The sequence below is a fragment of the Necator americanus genome, chromosome IV (assembly GCF_031761385.1).
Source record: "Necator americanus strain Aroian chromosome IV, whole genome shotgun sequence".
Lineage (NCBI taxonomy): Eukaryota > Metazoa > Nematoda > Chromadorea > Rhabditida > Ancylostomatidae > Necator > Necator americanus.
In genome coordinates this window covers 695001-714937 of record NC_087374.1, presented here as the reverse complement: position 1 = coordinate 714937, position 19937 = coordinate 695001, and the positions used below count along the sequence as shown (strand labels likewise).

Below are 19937 nucleotides of genomic sequence, written 5' to 3'. Positions count from 1 at the left end.
CAGTGCTAGCCAACGGGTCGATAATGGCGAAGGGTACTGCGGACGCGACACGCACGCGCCCTAAGGAAGTCGGGTCCGCTGCTCCGGCCGCTCGGTGGCATTTCTGCGTGATGTGGTCGCGTGTACATAGTATTCGGTAAGGAGACATCTTTATCGTTGAGTGCTCCTTTTCAAGTGTCATTTGATATCAGGGGATGGTCGCGGGTGACGTTTCTGTGGGAGAACTTGACTTATTTACGAGGACTTTTTCTTACTGTAAGAAGATATGGATGTGGAGTCTTCTGTTTCCGTTCATTTTCCCACGACTCTGATGCTCCTGTTAGCGATTCTTAGGGAGTCGGATTGGCGCGTCTTGGAGTCCTAGTTTAGCCTACCCATCATTAGAGGAGGACATCAACATTCATAACCCTAATCTGATCAGCTGCATCTGTTCATCATACAGGACCGTTGAAGTCGGCATCGACTTTTCAAAAAGGACCATGAATGGTCTCAGTTGGACCATTGCCCCATGCTGTGACCATACGGATGCGTAATTTCAAGGACCAATCAAAGTTTCAGTGATTTCGCATTGAAGAAAATGTGATGGGTCGAGCTAGCCGGACATCGATTTCGATATCTTCAGGATGAGCTCTCCTTGAGTCTTTCATGAATGGTTCGCGAGCAAGGATGAGCGGTGTTAATTCCGCGTTTTTTATAGCTTATTGCTGAGGGCCCTATACACAGAGGTCGTGGATGCATTCAGCAGAACAACAACGTTAGAACTGAAATATTTCCAAACATAATGGGACTTTTGTCTGAATTGGTCACATTACCAATATAATATAAAAACGCCCATTACACCTCTAGGAAACGTTACGATCACGTTGTAACTCAACAGTGAACATTCTCCCAAGGGAGGTTATCGCGTTGCCCAACAATTTTGTGAGAACTATTAAGTGTTGCGTTGCGATCAATATAAACTTCCAGTTGTGTTTACAGTATGATTAGTATGCGCGCCAAATAATCCCTCGAAAATTTTCGATTTGAGCCGTTGTTTAGAATCTCGTATTGCGGAGGCCCAAAGTGCCATAATGTCCGCCGCTTCGGAGGTTCGAAAAGTTCGTACGTCGCTTTTCTGAGGTGTATCTGTTTACTTTTATAGGAGAAAACAACCACAAATAAAAATGCATTGTGTAGCAACTCTCACCCACCACCGCACAACACTGCTGCAGAACAGAAATAATAGTAATGGATTGTCTTAGACCTCACAGCTTGCTTGAAAAGCTCTTCTCACGTGTACTAACAATCGAAACTAGGATTTATCCAAAATGTGGCGTAACGTTGGGTGGATGTGCTGTAGGATTTGATTACAAGAGAATAGATTTTCCAGTCGGTTTTCCGGACGACACACTATGGCTCCAGGTCTCACCATAAAGTCACAGGCGTTTATCGTTGCCGGGGTGACAACAACGCGTATCCCGTAGCGCACGTAGAGATAAGTGTCGGGCCCAATGCGCTTGATGGAGGTGGAATAGCTTACTGTTTTTAGAGGGGAAGGGAGGAGGTGATTACACCGACAGGACACACATCATGATGACCTTTACGTTGACGGGTCAGATATGCCGGTATTCAATAAAAAGAATGGAGTGCTAGATTTATCTAGCTAGAATGATATACCTCACTATAATTAGCAAACATAAGTGCATACCTTCGTTGACAGAATGTTTAATCAGGAGGAATGAAGCCTAAAAGAGATTGCTACAGCCATAATTTTACAGAACATATAAACTGTGAAAATGCAATTCTAGCCATATAAACATAGATTCAATCAATGTGTAAGTTTTACACCAGGAAAGCCAGATGAAACATCGCGCGCTATAGCAAAGCGGCCCTCATTTCCAATATTCCTGCGGGGAAATCGTTCTTTTTCAATCCATTGAAGCAAGAAATCGGCAAACATTAACAAAAAGGCAGACTGTATACGCCATTTGCAGGTGTGTTTGTACTGAAACAAGGTGCCCGACTCAAATGAACGTCTCTTCCCGCAGACGGGCGCATCAAAACAATCTGGCTTGTAGTGCATTCACGTGCTCGCGGTGGAACCTTTGCTAGTTCCAATCGAGCTGAAGAGCGGAGCGAGGTCCCACCGCACCAATACGACGACTGGCGAAGCACGGTAGCGACGTAATAGGTGTCCACGAAGTTCCGAAGTGTTTACTCCCACGATGCTCATTTCTTTGCAACAGTAGTTGTGCTGATTTCGACTTTAATTGTTGACGTCAGCAGTAATCAGTGCTTACTTTTTTTTTAACGTTTTCACGGTTCGCCTGACATATTGGGACTTTGGGAGTTGTATGAGGATCCAAGTTGCTCTCTCCTTTGATGTGACACATTTTATTTTTACCAGTTTGGTAAGTCGTGAACAGCGCAAGTGATAATTAGATTATGTGTGACCACCTGTGCTTTCCTTATCAATTGCTTCACAAATCATACGCGGCATGTTACAAGGGCAGTTAAATATGGAAGAAACCTAAAAAGTGATACTTACGATAGTCATACAAAAATTAACGTCCGGAAGTATGGTTACATCTGAATGTACAGCGTGTAGAGTCCTCACACATATCTGTACACAGACTAAGTGTTCTTGCACTCTTTTTGAACTGATCGATCCGGTTTGTTCAGTGGATTATTTATTAATACTGTAAATCTGTACGGGCGTGCAGCACTAACAAGACGACATGAGCATAAGACAATGAGGAACCGCAAGGTCGACTTCTGTAAAATCACGATCCTTTACGAACATCGGTTATAGAGCAAGATTGTGAAGGGGTCGATTACGACTGTCACCAGTTGTATGAAAATGTTAGACGCATATATAAAATAAAGCCCATTCAATAGTCTGCCATGACTACCGTATATTAAGGAATAGAGAAGCCTCTCGTGGAAGGAGCCGAAGGAGCCTGGACACCACACTTTTTTTTTGCCGCGCGCGAGCTCCATGCGTCAATTCACGACCTTGCAGCAGCAATTGCTGTGCACCACTAGTTAGCGCGACAGAGGAAGATTGTACGTGAGATCCGTCACGATTGAAAAGAGCTGTGGAAGCAGCCTTTGTTGTTTCATCTTTGCTCTAGATGTGCCTGTTGCCGCGCAGTTTTTTTTAATTTGTGTTTCGTATATATTCGTTGAGGAGTGTAATTAATTGTTGTGAACGTGATGCGTTTTCGTGACGGCCGAAGGTGTCTCTATTAAGCATGGCGTCACGAGCAATTAGTCGACTAAGCCCGAAAAATACGGTTCTATTCGTCTGCGATTTACAAGAGAGATTCAGGTGCTTTTCTCTTGGAGTTTCCATATCTTGCCCGTTGATTTAATTCGAGTTTTCAGCAAAACTATTCAGTATTTCCCTGAGATCGTCAAGACATCAAAACGTATGGTAGATGCCGCCAAGATTCTTGAGATGCCTATATTTGTTACTGAACAGTATCCAAAGGGACTGGGGCATACTGTCTCTGACCTTGGCCTAAGCGACATTAAGAAGTACGAGAAGACGCGGGTGAGTTTTAATCCGACATTCAATACCTGGGTAACCTCCGTCATATGACTGTGCACATATGTATGTACCTCGTACGTGCCCAGAGCGTATATTCAAATGCCTGATTGCATAAGCAGGACCACCGCGAGCGAATACGTCAGCCTTTTCTCGTCCAGCGTCCACCTTAAAGCTATTGTAACTCAGATAAGTAGTGGAAACTGTCCTACTCACAATACTCGTAAGTACTTTTCCAGCGCTCTACTACCCAGTAAAAATAGGCTGCAGCATTGGGGACATGTGTGCAACCGAGGCTGTTTCACTAGCATTTCGCTGCGTTACCGGGGGAATCCATTATGCTGAGACTCATGAAGTACACTTCTTCCCAATTTATTCGTGGACATATCCCAACATCGTCAATTTTGTGATACGCTGCCCTAGTCCATCTATTATAAGTTCTTCGCGACAAGCGCATCTCTGCTTGGTTCCTGATACAAATATGTATTTATATAAGTGTATCGCGAAGACTGAACTTTGTTCTTAGGTGGAAATTGCGGATTATCATATGGTCGACATGATCGTTTGAGAAAGTCTCCTCTATCTGAGATTCTTCGAGTTGCATTCATTCTTCCACGCAGTAGGCGTTCTTTATGAACTCCTTCTTCTGTTTATTCACACTTTTTCCCTTATAAATTAGAACGGAAAGAATTGTGCGTAATCATTTCCATCTGACTTGTTCATTGGTCATCAAGTACATCAGTACAATTATACAGAAAAGGTGAAGACCGAAGAACGTTAGACGATAAGTGATAATGCCCTGAAGCTGTCCTAGGTTTTTATCCTTATGATTTTTTATCGTTTTGATCGCGAGTCGTTATTCCTCAATCAATAACGATTCCTTCGCGAGGAGGAATTCTTATTGATTGCTTACCAGTGGAGATGCTTAGACTTGACAAACGAAGAACAGAGAATGTTTCAATAAAGCCTCATCTTGATCGTTTATCGTGTGATAGCGTAACAGCATTCACTTTTGAATTCTACCGCTGTCGTTGTAAGTCGCGCACACGAATTCGCTGATCGTTATGGTATCTGGTCTATTTATATGAAACAGTTCATGAAGCGAATAGGTGGTGCATCTCATAAGCAAGAAAGTAGCTAGCCGACCTACATGCTTCCACTACAAAAAAAGATGTTCTCCTCATAAATCCCTATAATTTACTTGTATTTCAGTTCTCGATGTGCGTTCCCGACCTTTTACCAGCATTGGGGGATTCAAAGAACATCATACTAGTGGGGATTGAAGCTCATGCCTGTGTCCTGCAAACCACATTGGATCTCTTAGAGAAAGGCAAAAATGTCCATGTTGTTGTTGATGCCGTTAGTTCTCGATCTCTTCCCGATAGGTTAGTTCATTTTTTCAACAATTACCTTCTTATACTTAACAGGTGAGAATTCAAAGCTGCACCAAATCCAAAATTTTCCTATTTGCTATTGTGAGTGACTCCTTTTAAATTCTGGTTGTTGACGGTTTTTGAGAAACATTGCTGAGACTAATCCCTCCATCGATTTTGAACACTACTTCGTTTAGAACCTTATTCTATAGGACACGTTGAAAACATTAGACCTGTTATTACGAAGGGTTTCCCTCCAAAATTAGCTTGGCAGACGGGAATTCCGCTTCAATGCAATGAAGTCCTTTCTTTGACGGAACCTCTCCTTCGTATACGCTCTGCAAATACTAACCCTATGACTTTAATCATAGAGTAGTTTGAGGTAGTAGAGCGTACTGTTTTGTAATTTACATTCCGATTTAAAGACAGCATACCTCGAATCTGACGTGATTAGGAAATCTGCGGAAAAGGTAGAGATGGAGCTGTAGTTAGCGAGATCCTAGGTGGTCCTAGGTGGTCCTACTTACCTCTCCCTAATTCTTCTCATGAGATACTTTAGAGCGCTCCTTTATGTGCGCGTTCCGGTCCTCTCAGCAGCCTATTCATTGGTTTTACTTGAATAGGCTGCTGAGGAGACCTCATTAATATTCGACCGCTCCCTCGATGGAGGCATGCGCAATGGTGGCATGCGTTGCAACTGAAATCGTCGTAAAAAACAGCATCTTCTACACTGTTTTTTTTTTCTAAACGACGATAGGAGAGAGACGAGCGGAACCACCCTGGATCCTGCAATCTACAAACCCACCTCTACCTTTTTCCGATTCCAGCACCACGTCTTATTCGTAGCATACCGCCTTTAAAGAGCTAGTCTACCTCTGTAATACATGGCACGTCCTACGCAGGCTGCCATAGAAATCCTCGTCTCCGAGTTTTGGAGCTTTATTAACTAGCAGTTATAAGTTATTTTTCTGCTACAAAAATCAGAGAAATGGCCGAGCAAAACGCCAGCAACTAGCCCGAACTCAGTGTATGTTGCATGGTACTCATCGAAGATTTGGTCTATCATCGAGAATTTTAGGAGGTTTAGGATCACTTTTTCGTTAGAAAAGTACTGCCATTTGCTATTTAAAAAACCCATGCATCTTTTGAACGTCACCAAGAAAGCAAATATTCGAATAGGGTGACACCTTGTTTTAACACTCGTTGTTATACAGATTAAATGAAACAAAGAAAATAATGTATAATAAAAAAATAAAAAATATATAATAAAGCCAACAAGTGAGGGACTCCGCACAAAGTGTTTAAGCATTTGTTCTCAGAGGATAGTATTAGTCCCTTAGCGGTTCGATTGTAACATTAATACGATGCGTTTAGATTAAGTCCAAATTAGTTGTGGTTTTGTGAAAGCAGTATTTGTCTCTTGGTGACTCGACCGAAGCTTTATTGCATTAGTGTGGCGTGAAGTAAGTGCGAAGCATTTGGTGCAACTCTGAATTATTTTTTTTTTACTGATTACCTAGTTGGAATCTGGCAGAAAACACCTTTAACATGAGAGAGAGTAAAATCTATTCACCTTGTTTCTCAAATTTCCCGTCACATTTTATATTGGGGATCTCCAAATTGCGACTCCGATCCTGTCGAAATTATTCAAATCGATTGATTTTGTCCTCATAAAGGTTTGCGTTCCTAGAGCTCTCAGAGATAGTGTATCATCAATTTGCATTCTACAAGTTCTGTTTCACATAACAAAAGATTAAACAAAAGAATAAAATCAAACAAATTCTAGTAATTGAAAATGAGTTATCTGCGATGCCGTCAATCAACAATTTCTCTGGTAAGACCCATATGCAGAGTTCAGGATTTTCACAAACAATTGGAAGAGCTTATCACCCAAGGTAAAGCATTTGAGCTTAGGTGTACATATGTACGAACCTTTCGTCGAATTGTCTCAAGGTTCTCAGTTCATCCTTCAGCTTTTTGGTGTCCCAAGCACGACCCGAGTATAAGGAGCTTTATCTTATTGTTAAGGCGAACTTCTAACCGTACTCTTCAGTTTAGTTTTTGGGCTTGGGAAATTCTACATCTATCTCTTCAACCGGAGGATGTTTTGCGAATTTCAAACACACTGGGAAAATGTGAGATGGCTTGTGCAGCGATGTTAGGATGGTAAAAATTCACCGTATAACACGCGACTGGGTTTCCTTATAATAAATGTGGCGGTAATCAATCATCATCAACGATAATCGTGTGCGTGCATTTCTGATTTGAACATGAGGTTTCTAGGAGCTTCATGCTTTTCAACATGGCAAAACCATCCCGTTGAGTCATCGAATAAGTACGTAGATAGTCGATTTTTTACTCGTTGTCGAGAAGGGAAGTGAAGCTACTTGAAGGCGGTTCTAGACGATGATTTTTCTATTAGAACTGTTTTACTTTTTTTCAAGTTATTCTTCGCTGTCCCAAAAATCAGGGGTAAGGGGTTTCCTTAAATACTTGGCTTCTCAACTAACTTTCAAAAAAAAAAAAAAAACTTGAGGTGTCTCTGAGAAATTATAAAAGCGCTTTTGCTTGTCTTTCTTAGTTTTTTTCTTGGCACTAATGTATAAAGTGTTTGTTTCAACCTAACAAAATCCGATCGGTCCAGCAGCCATTCCTAATCACGGTCAGTGTTGATCGCTAAAATCACACAACCACACTCTTTCCTGTTTATTTATGATATGTACGCAGTTTTACAAGTGACAGTGCTTGTGAAAAGCCTGAATAGACAATCTAAAGGGAAGATTGACACGATACACATTTTTCATATAGTTGTTGTTTATTTATTTGTTTATGTGTTAGAGATTTTTTTTTGGCAAAGAAGACCCAAATATGTCGAGTGGGTAACTGACTAGTTTAGATATAAATCGTGAAACGAAACTTTTATCTCCCTTTTATTGGAGAATCTGACTTCCCGCTTTGTTTTTGTTACTTTCAACTGCTTTTTCTCGATTTCATCCTCTTTTCTTGCTTTTACGTGGAGCCTTGCGAGCGTCTCTGTTTGCACACATGGCCGTCTAAATGGCGCCAGAGGGGCGCCAGCTCACGGCGATGTTACTTAGCCAAAGTTTTGACGAATACTTAGCGTCGAGTGTTAATTAGCTGTTTACCTTCGGTGCGCGCTCTGTGATGTTTGCGTATGTGAGTGACATCAGACGCACTTGAGTAACAAGAAACATCTAGGAGGCAGTGTTTGTAAAGCCTTTTTTTGGACATAACGTTTTGCAGGAGTAACCAAGCATAGTTGTTGCGGTTTAATAGCTCTCACTGAGCGAGCAGGTAACAGACCTCATGGGTTAAATAGGAAAAAAAAAGAATTTGGTCATAAGGATATTAAGAAATTTTTTTTTCATAAGTTAAGATATAAAAAAGGTTCTAAAGGTGTTATATGAGAGTGTTTTTGCTCTAGATCTGTTCACGCTGAAATGTTTTCGTTGTATAGAGTGTGGTTTTTCTGTACTACATACTTTTTGGAATTCCGCAATAACATCCTTGAATAGTCAATACTAGAAATGAAATCTATGGTCTAGCCCTTCACTGCTATAGCTCGAGTTTAACTTGAGCGATCAGTCTTTTCATAGGACTCCTGAATCGAGATCTGCACTTTTTTTTTTACTGACGTTCAAAAAGTATCAGTGGATGCTACCAACTAAGGCCGGGCGCCTTCAACCGCCTCTCTTTCTCCGTTAACCTGTATCTCTCAGAGTTCTCATAGATTCAATAATACTAAAATGTTTCGTATAAATCCAAATAGCGCATTTTCCTCTTTTGATACGAATATGAACCCTTAAGTCTGTTTATCTGTTGAACGGCTTTCTAACAGCGGAATGTTATTGCACTGAGTTCGTTCCAAGAAATCAATAAACAATATTGGGGAACACGGTCGGAAAAAGAATCGAATATAAGAAGGGGCCATTTCTATTTTATTTGCACTCCCAAGGTCAACTATTTTGAATGCAGCCTAAGTTCTGGTTTCATAGACATTTGTAAGTAGAGTGAAAAGACAGTACGCTACAAGTCACGCTACGTCTGGAAATTTTTATGATTGGAAAAAGATATCCAGTTAGCGTTCCTTCATTTGTAATAGTGTAACTAGAACATTTTTTGTTTGTTTCAATGTGGGTATCACGAAAAGGTATTCGAAAACTTGTTTGGAATTGAAATTGTTATTTTCAAATCGTTCACTGTCACTTACACAATGTCAGAGAGGATCCCAAATTGATAGCTGATGTGTTGGGAGATTTTTATAGCGACTTCACAGTAATAGCTTCTTTTTTGTGTCAAAATTACACATAATTTTGCGTCTGCATTAACCTCCACCTCATTTTTAAAGGTGGATTCAAATGTTTACATTTGCGTAACATTTCTTTAGAAAAAGTTTTTTTAGCATTAGCTTAAAGAACAAAAAAGTAGGTGATATCCGTATTCTGTTCTAGACCATGTAGATTGGTCTCTTTTACCCGTTCGAGGCTTTATACACCAATGCTGTCAAGTTCTTGGCGTCTCCTATGCAATATTTATTGTCTTACGCCTATGCAAAAATACATCTTGGGGAAGTTTTGTAATGGAGTTGATTAGAATCGTTAGAAGCAACAGAACAATAGATCTTGAGGAAGTTAATGTCTTCTTCAATGTTTGTCAATCGGCATAGCTAATGTTTGCGACGTTTTGCTCTCGATATTGCTCTCAGCTGAACACCGATCTCCGCCTGGTAGACAACTTGATGATCTTTCGGCACCACTCGTCATTTATTTGCTAGCAGAGTTGAGTGGAGAGATAAAACTGGTGGTTTGCTCGAGAAATTGTCGCATCAATTTTCTCATAGCTTCCCGCGTATTCGGAGAGGACATCAAAGATGAAAGGATTGCTCTGCGTTTCATAACTTGATTTCACTTGCTTAGAAAATGAAGTAACGTAAAACTTGTAGTCCTCATTATGTTGCATTGTTGCGAAGAATCGTCCAGGTTAGAACTGTACCTTTAAATACAACGTAACGTAATAATTTGGCAATGGTGGGATCTTACCACGAGGAGATGGAGGCAAGGTCGTCCACAATTCGCAGCGCGTCTACGATTTTGCGTTTCAGCTGCTCATTTGGTTTCTTCTAGTTGGATTGCGGACGTCGGACGAGGACGAAGTTGATCGCATTTTATCGCGTAGTAGGTTACATCGCTCGGGCGACGGGATCACACGAAACAGTTCCACCCCTTTTTTCTGGATTATTAGGTGAAATTGAACGTGATCATGCTCATACTCATGAAGTACTTCGTGACCCCTATTTATTCATGCAGATATGGTCAATGTACTTTTAATGTCCACTGTTGGAGATTTTTTTCAGTTGGCTTTTGCCAGTTAATTTCTATAATATGAAATGACCAATGAAAGCGTTTCTTATAAACATCTCTCTGGTTTTGGGAAGACTTTCAGTTCCAAGTTGAATTTGTCAAGCTTCCATCCTTAGTCGTTTTCATACCCAAAGGATACCGAGAAAACTCCTGTTTAGTTTTGTGAAGGCTAGTGTCCGTAACAGCGGTTTATTTTAAGGCGTTTTTTTTGTACCGACTATTTTCTGAACTTGAAGGGAAGATTTAGTCTGACGTAGCAGATGTGCTAGCTGAGAATAACTCCTTAGACCGCGGACGAAAGTGCTCTTGCAAGGGCTAATAATGTTATCACTGTAGGTACAAACAAGCTAAAGTAGCAGATGATCTGAAATTAGATGACTATGGTCCCTTAAATTTCTAATTCACCCTTATAACTGAGGAACTGAAAATCATCGTGTGACATATGATGTTGTGGAGCCGCAAAGCAAACTTTACAAATTGTTCGCGTTGGATGCAGAGTAAAGCAAACACATGGCGAACAAGTTTGCAATGATGAGTAGAACTCTAATTTCCTCTAATGGCGTTTTTTTTCAACGGTTTCGGATTTCTCATGGCAATCCTTTTTTGAAGAAAGTTGTGAGTTTTGTTTGCAGTGTTTTCAGCTGTATTGGATCACCAGGTGTTTCATTAATCAGCTTGGTTCCAATAGAATTATTTCGGATTTAAATTAGCGCACACTTAGTTCAAAATGGCATACATCTTAATTTGACATCTAAGTTGTATGTTTCTTCTTGTTTCTTTTTGTTTCTTCTTGCAAAAAGCATTTGGAATCCGTTTCTAATTTAATTATTTCAGAAAGTACGCGTTTAAACAAATGGATCGAGCCGGTGCCGTGCTGACAACATCAGAATGTGTGTTGTTAGGACTTCTTCAAGATGCTTCTCATCCTAAATTTAAGGAAGTGCAGAAATTAATCCTTGAGCCTGCACCGGACTGTGGCCTTGTTGCAAAGATTTAGACCCACACATAGTTTTTTTTTCAATAGTATGAGTAGTTTCTTCAATAGTACGAGTTGTTTCTTCAATAGTATAAGTCATTCGATGATGTTGTTCAGTGCGGTTTCTGAATGTGAAAACTTTATAATTTTTTTTATTATTTTGAAAATGAACAAATAAACATTTCTTTCAATCAAAGTCGCCGTTTGTAACATTGCAAAAAAAAAAGAACAACTATGCAAAATACCCAGGTAAAGTAGTAGAATTGCTTCACAAAAACAGCAGTATACACACCACACAAATATATATCGGAAGAAGTGATCTTGTAGAAATGTACAGCAAGAAACCCGTCAAAAAAAAAGATACCTCAAAACACTCGACGAAAAGCGCTACGAGGCACGTGCCAGATTCATAGGAGTTGGCTCTACTCTTAATAAAATTATACTTCTAAAGCTCCTACAGAGCACCTGAGAAATAGCGATTTCGGATTGCTTATATCATCTTCGGTGATTTAGCACGTTCCGCTGAACGAAGGAAAGGAAAAAATGAAATAAGCAACATGGAGCAGTGACACATAACGCAATGATTTGGAAGTACCAGTATTCTACAGGCTAACTTCAAATGAGTAAGCGCGGTCTATGTACATTATAGTAGGAGGATACATTAAGTATCGGGACTAGTAACACATAATTCGTGGACGATTAGTTTCCGGGCTGCGAATGATTGCTTCAGTATTAGTTTCGCTTAAAAGAAAGCGAGACGGCGATCGGCTAGTCGATTATGAGGTTTGATGCTGCCGTAGTACCGCAGTAGGAAGTTGCGCACCTGTAAGAACATACATACATATATATCCTGCTTTTTTCGATGAAATAACTCATTATGACTCTAGATACCTGTCGTCTACTGAACTGTCCTCCTGAATGACAAGTAGGGCAGAGGAATGGTGGTGGGAACTGCATTTTTGTGAATTGTGGATCCTCGGTAGGATCACCGTGAAGGCGATTGTTTACGATGTTGTGCGCTCTCCACAGATACGTCATCATATCGTGAGGATGTCTTATCTGCCGTAGAGTTCAAGTTCAGAGTTTGTAGGAAATCTAGCATAAATTTTACATCTTCCATGAAAACTTACCCTTCGTTCAGTCATCGGAAATATGTTTGTAGTCATATTCATGAAATGTTTTTTGCAGTGTTGGCATCCGAAGAATCCTTTCACCCATCCCTTAAAGTTTAGAATTTCTTGAATGTGGAACAATAAAGAATGATGCAACTGAAATGAACAGGAAAAAATATCATATCCATTCAGTTACCAACCTGGATACTTTTTAATGGCTTCAAAGCGTTCACATTAGAGTCTTTAATCGTATCAATGTATGTGTGTACTGTAAGCGCATGGAAGGTAGTCCATAATCCACAAGTGTAGCCTCTGAAAACAAGAAGAAAAACTAAAAAAATATACACATCTTGACTTGAAATTTCTTGGATTCTCATGTCTGTGTAAGCATTTTGATAGCATTACTTTTTATGGGTCAGACAAAAAAGTGCCTTGAGCAACAATTTAAATAAAAAGTAGTAAATAATACTAGAATTTCAAACAATCTGAAAAAAGAGACCACATTCATTTGGGTTCAAATGCATTACGTTCTTAGAGCGCTAATTTTTCAGAACAAGTTCAGTGGGATTTCATTTCTTTTTCTGTAATTGCGGCAAAACAGCCCGACTTCTGATTCTGGCGACTTCAAACTTCTCGTTCTGGCCATTTCGTAAGCTGCCGCATTCGTGTTAGGAAACCCCAATCAGACTACAGAACTAAGTGAGCTTCTAACTCACTGCTTTGCAACTGCGCACACAATTAAACTAGGTGTCAGATCAATGACCCGACTGCACATGTGTAGTAATGATTAATTAACGGTTGAATGGGACTGTAGTTTGATCGAGGTCCCATTTTGGTCCCATCTTGTTTGTCTTTGAATGATCATTGTGGCAGTAGACAGTAAAAAAGATGGAAAACATCCAATTATTGAATCGATTTCTTTCCATCATTGGTGTACTTTGTTGTAACGTTTGCTTCTGCTTCCTTATTGTGCTAGATCTAACGAACTATTGGGAAAGTACAGGAATTTTTTCTAGCGATAATGAAACGGAGGATGACAAACGACAATAAAAATAGGCAAAGAGGAATTCAGCTGTGTTAAAGTGACAGTTTAGAAATTCCTGAAGTTCTCTCACTAACCTGAACATAGGCGTCGTTCCTTTACAGTGTTGCCATGTAGAGTTCACCGGGAATGGACTTGCATAAACTCGCTGAAAAAAATAAGAATTCAACGAGAACGGGGTGTTCTGATGTGATGTTAGCTGAAAGTCGCAGAGCTACCTCTACATTCTCAAACTGCCGTTTATAGTCGTCCACAGATACCATCCTGCGATTGCGGCGCGACTCGAGATATTCCCTCATGTGTATGAAGACAAGTCGGGCACGCTCGCTGTTTTTGAGAATCTAAACGAAAATCAATAAACGTAGGTTGAATTTTTCAATGAATGGAGATGTTCTGCATTAGTAAAACGTTCAGTTTCGTTCATTTTGACAGTAACCATTTTGACATTTTGACATATATTGATTTATATTGTATCTGTATTGTTCTTTAGTTGTTTTGTTGTTTTTCTTCGTGTATGTATTTTTATGTTAATGTTCTTTTTTTGTCGGTATGTTTACCATTGAAATATTTATAAACTGAATGAATGCAAACCTCTACATGTTCTAGAAAAAAAGATTTATGAATGAGTGAAAAACTCTCACCGTGGACGTCGTTCGTTTCGACCGGCGAATGTCGTTCGTGAAAGAAAGCACAGGGAAATGCTAAAGTGTAAAATAATTAGAAAGTTTTCAAGAGAAAGTTCCGCTATATGAAATCCCTAAAAGAAAGTTCCACGAGAAAAAGTGCCACAAACATTGGATAGAAGCGTGACGAAGTCGGTAAGGCCTGTGAAATTGTCTCCTTGGATGTATCCTGGAGTTCGAACCACCTCGTCGTATAACGCCATACGCATCGCTTTCAGCATGTCCGTCTCGGATACGTAGTACATTTCACGGCATCTGTAGTACAGGAGAAATAAATGGGTGAAAATATGAAGTGAATTTATTTTTTATTGTTATTTTTATATAGTAGCTCATGTTCTCATATTTTTCAACGCTTTATTCAAAGGTCGTTTTGAAAGAATTTTAGCCGATGACTCAAAAAACTAAAGTATTTCTAGTTTTAAAATCAGAGCGTCAGGTTCGAAAAAGTCAAGGCATCTGTGTATAATGGTTGGGATGAATTTTTGCAAATTTATAGCGTTGCATACTGGTAAGTGGGGAACAGAGTGAAATTCAATGTTTATTTATTGAATAAACATAACAATTGCTCAGAGCTCCACGGACAACTTCTTTTTGAGCTTCAAACATTCATCCGGAATCTCCGAAGACGATGTGGAATCGCTGAACATTGAAACTCCACGAACCTCCTTTATTCAGGGTGTTTTGAGAAAGCACAACAAAGTGAAATGTGTAGTGTGATTCAAATTGTTGTGGCAACACAATTCCATCCTTTAAGCTGATCCGGTACAGATAGAAACCAACACTTCAGAGACGACGAATATCACGGATTCAATTTCTATTTCAGGAACCATTTCCGGAACATTCTCTTCGCTGAGAGCAACAGAGGTGAAAATTCTCGTAGCTGAGATTTTAGGGTTTTTTTTTGCGGAGAGAATTCATCTTTTGTCCAGCTCTGAACCGAGCGGGAAGGTTCCGGAAGCGGGAAACGTTCTGACATAATTGAATTTGAGGTTCGGTCACTGCACTTTTTCCCGGCAATTAGGAACCCCTTCCATTGTCACAATTTTTACTGTGTGGTGAAGACGATGTGAAATTCGGTGCAGTTGCGGAAGCGGCTGGACTTAAATCGGCGAGCTGTGGAGCTCTTACGGTTCAGAACGAGGAAAGACCACTCATCGCTGGAGACCAAGTGAAGCTAGCCAGGGTCCCACCTCAATCAGACGCATTTCTTCACCACGCCGCTTCAAGCGCAACCGTTTACGCAACCGCACCAATCTTCAATTGGTTTTGACTCGACTGTGCATTGCCTCTGGCTGCGGAATAAGTTTTTTTTGTTTCTTTCAAATCATAAATTTTCTTTTTGCAATGAGGTATGTTGTGTATGCCGCTATTTACACAAAATACGCCTGTTTGTGACGAGAAGTTGCACACAAGTATAAAAAATGCATAAGTATTCCAGACAAGTTGAATTTGTCAGAGAAGAAATGTTCCAAACAAATGTCACTCAGCAAATCATGAAAGGTTTTCCTAAGGTGAAATTTCCTTAACATTTCGTGTTCCGATGGTCGGATAGAACTACGTAGATAATTTGAAATGTCAGTAAAATACCTGTCCGGGAATCTGCTGCAGTCCACAAGTGGAATTTGGGTGGTGGTCGGGCGTAAGGTGGTGGTGAGGGCAATAGGTGGCAAAGTGAAGGCGTGGGAGTTCCGGGCATCATTAAGAACAACGTTGTCAATATCAGTGTATGTGAGATTTGAGAATCTGAAAAAAGAATCCCATGCGAGTACTTCAGGAATTTCTCGTAACGTTGCTTAGGCTGATAGATCTTTAGATCACGTATCTTCTAAAAATTCGAAAAAAAAATACGAAAGTTTTGGGGGATATTGGAAGGATGAACTGCTAATTACAAGGCAACTGCATTAGGATTGAAGCAAATCCCCAAATCACTGGGTAACGCACGAACCTTTGCATGTAAAGGGCCTGTTGATGATCTCTTCTAAACAAGGCTACTGTGGGAAACTCGACGATTCTCAACATTTGCACCAACGGTGAATTTGACAACGCCCGCCTCGCTCCCACCATCCGTCTTCGAGAAGATAAATCCAGAATAAACTAAAAATATACAAATTTTGTAGTTGCTATGACTTATTATATTAACTACGTTTGTTCGTTTGACCAATTTTGTGCGACCATTTCACCATTGCGCGCATTCACATCCGAAACATAATTTCGCAGCGATTACCCTTTGATGCGACGGGTTTATCTCGTGAAAAACGTTGGCGATGCGTCGATCGTTCATGCTACAATTTTCGCTCGGCAAAGCTTTTTGTGTGCTTGGACTCTTGCAGACTTCGCGACCGGGTGAAGAAATCGGACTGGATCGCGACGCGGATGAGATTATATCGACGGTCAAAAGCAATGCCCCATCAAGACGCTAAGTTCTTTGCACTACTGTACAGAACTGGTTGTAGTGTCGTTAAAATCCTCGGATGGGTAGTTACTACATCTTAAGACTTTTGTACAGAGAGGTAGAATGAGCGAAAAACTTCAAATTAAAAAAAAAACAAGAACTATAGTACCAATGCCTACTAACTACTAGGAAAGAAGTGTTCGAGAAAGGTGTCGGATCCTAAAAGAACTATCAGAAAGTGGTCAGTCAGGTAAAAAAAGAGAAGTAAAACTTGGGATTGTTAGGCACGTTTGTTCGTTTTGCGACTTTTTGCTTGTTCTAAAAATGCTTGAGATATCAGCGACCGGGGCATCGCGGGGCAGTGATGTTATTTTTTTTTCTAGAAGATTCTCATGAGGAAATTCTTTGATTAACACACCTGAACTCCCACACCGTCATATTCCTCAAAGATGATGGCCAAATAATCTGCCGATTCAGGTACTCCGTCCCATAGTTGTCCATAAGTGGTACGGCTATAAAATATTCTCCCGTATTTAAAGGTACCATTAATTGGAATTCAACACTAACCCATCGACATATATATGTGCAAAATTTGGCCAATCCGGATATCTGGCCACCGAATACTCATTGGCAACCATCCTCATCAATGCCTCTCTCATCGCCTCAGCCGAATGCGGTGTGTCCATGTTACGAGCTTGATTTGGTGCTCGAGCAGTACGAGGGAAATACTGGAAAGAAATCCATGTTCATTATGTGAATAACCAGGTGCGGGACAGAGTTATTTATATCTCTATTTGCACTTTGATCGTCTCTATTTGTCTTCGTCGTGTTCTTTCGGCTTCTTCGCATGGGTAAGTGGTATCGGTTGCGGTTGACCGGCGAGTTACTGCTCGGTTTGCCGTCCGTATGCAAACATTGCAAGATTTTCCCATCTGTCAAGCCGCGAAGCGACTAAATCCGGGAATTCTCTCGGCTATCTCGTCTCTTTGCTCTACGTTCGCACATTAAATAGATTACAACGAGTCTACCAGTGTAGTTCTTTCTTGAAAATTAGAATAGAAAGGCCAATCAGACTGAGATATTAAGTTTTCAGATCAATCTGTAAATAACAGCTTGATCTCTGACTGCTATCAATCGTGGAGAAATCGTGGGTTACATCCAACTACTTTTGATTAGGATATTACCGCTAAGGTTATGAACTATTTTTTTTTTGCTTTTTTTTAAATTTTCTGTCTAAGGAGTAGGTTACCGCAGAGTTCGCTATGATACTCACCTTAAGCATGGGATAGAAGGCAATGCCATTGTCACGACACGTCTGAGCATTAAAAGCATCTGCGCAGTTGATCACCGCCACCGTTACTATCGGATTCCATTCTTTAACAAGATTTGCGAACTGCCGGAAGTGTGGAGCAAATGCACGACAATGACCGCACCTAAAAAATAAACAAATAAAAAATAAAATTGTAATGATGATTGCTCTTACACGAATTCCTGACTTAAAACACGCAGCTAGAAGCAAGCGAAATTATTTTATTTAACTTAGTCACTAACGGTATGGGGTCCCAATCATCTCAATTAATTCCCATTCTGAATAACTTATCAACTTAGAGTTGTACTTATAAATGCTCCGGTTCTGGAATGTAGCCGAAATTATCGCTCGTGCAAGGTTTGGGCAAGCTTTGGGTACGTATTGATTACTTAGGAACCTATGAAAGTTTGTTAATATCCACCTTAGCACTTTTCACAAATGTAAAGAAATATCCACTCCAAAAAAAGCTGTGAAAACTTCGGTAGAAATCGATAACAGCGAGTGTTCGATCCGACGAATCCACGAACGATTGCGTGGTGTCCAAAATATTTCTTAAGGAGATGAATAGAAGGAGATTTATCAGATTATCCTAATTAACGCTCCCACTTCTCATGCATAAGTTTTCATATAACCCCTTTTACAAGAATACTGTCAAATAATTTTTGCTGGAGTGCAGAAAAAAGGACCACTCACCAATCTGCATAAAATTCGACGAGAAAAGCACGATCTTGTCCGTACACAGTGTCGGAAAAGGTGTGTTGGTCGAGGTGCATAATCGGTTCGAACCCGGGTGTGTACAGTGTTGGATTACTTCCCAAAGGGACATAATTGAATGAAGACACCGCAGCAGACGCTGTATGTACAAGCGCAAAAAGCGCCAGTAGCATATCTGAAAAAAGATAGGCTATAGAATGACAATGTACATGGAAACGGTAGTTATTCTGCGAACATGGAAAAAAATGAGCGTTCTATTGCAGTGGAGGTGAAAAACCATGGACGATTACCAGGATAAAGAAGGTTCAAATATAAAACAATGTGTAGTATGGCGAATAATTGGAAAGAACCGTCGATTTGATTAGAATTAGAGACAAAACTAGTGCAAATAAAAAGTTATTAAAAATTCGAGAAAAGCTCACGTGTTAGATACACAACACCAGAAACGTTATCCGATAAATGCTCCGCAGCATTGGGAACTGTAGAGTCCTTACCTTGGCTAACAGGAAATAAGACTATCTCAAGAATTTTGCAGGATTGAAACTTAGAAACATTATTGAACAGCAATAAAAAACAAATACAGTATTGCAGCAAATAGGATTGAAGTTGATGATAAGAAGCATTGATAAAAAACGTACGAATGTAAAGTACATTGAAAAAAAAAAACTTTATTGTATTTTCAAAAAATTTCCTTATTGTTTTTTGTTGTTTTGATTTTGTTATCTTTATAGGTCTCATTTTTTTTACAGACATTTTTATTTCCATTGAGTTCTTTGGAAGCAACAATCAAATACATTCTGTATATTTCGCAGAAAGTAAGAGAAGCTATGTACGAACGATAACAAAAATGGAAACTAAGGATATTCTACCAAGAGGTCACGATAAGCACGAAAAATGAAGGCTTTATGGGCGCGTTTAGGGGAAAACTTCACAGAATTCACAGCCTGATCGAACACAGACAGCCACCGCTAGATCAATGTCAAAAGCGTTGTGTTGTGGAATTTCCGGACACTAAAGTGTTGCACGAGTTTTTTGGAGTTCGCTGCGGTGAGCTACCTCTGATAAGGGCCATGCCATCTGCATATTTCTGAGACCTCTCAGTTTATCTTATCCTCAGTTTTTTAGTTCACTACATTGGTGCCCTTGAACGTGAAGGATTGAACGCGTATTCGAAAGAAATCATACAGACGAGACGGTAGCATGGAGGAAAAATGATGCGTTCTCATCATTCCGCCGTTTTCGTCGAGAGGATGCTAATGCGACCGAATTGATGTACGCGACAAATGCGACTTCACATGGATTCCAATGGCTATTGAATTTTTAGAATTGTTCAAATATCTGCCATTGAGAAAGGTCGAACACGATATTCTACTGGCTCTAACTGATGTGAATTTAGTGAATTTCATTGAGAGTGTGGACAAAAACA

The 19937-nt window shown here is 40.1% G+C and overlaps 2 protein-coding genes across 2 annotated transcripts; one reads left to right on the top strand and one right to left on the bottom strand.

Annotated features, from left to right (window-relative positions):
* Window positions 1-23: 23 nt before the first annotated feature.
* Window positions 24-11280, top strand: RB195_000077 (uncharacterized protein; the record flags this gene model as incomplete). Its single annotated transcript, XM_064196214.1, has 5 exons — window positions 24-136; window positions 3233-3310; window positions 3367-3535; window positions 4742-4914; window positions 11118-11280. 5 exons carry the CDS (start codon window positions 24-26, stop codon window positions 11278-11280), a joined length of 696 nt encoding a protein of 231 aa, XP_064052095.1.
* Window positions 11281-12001: 721 nt separating this feature from the next.
* Window positions 12002-18684, bottom strand: RB195_000076 (uncharacterized protein; the record flags this gene model as incomplete). Its single annotated transcript, XM_064196213.1, has 14 exons — window positions 12002-12082; window positions 12151-12318; window positions 12390-12479; window positions 12572-12683; window positions 13491-13561; window positions 13632-13754; window positions 14055-14114; window positions 14207-14351; window positions 15684-15839; window positions 16042-16190; window positions 16907-17000; window positions 17056-17216; window positions 17762-17921; window positions 18491-18684. 14 exons carry the CDS (start codon window positions 18682-18684, stop codon window positions 12002-12004), a joined length of 1764 nt encoding a protein of 587 aa, XP_064052094.1.
* Between the last annotated feature and the right edge of the window lie 1253 nt (window positions 18685-19937).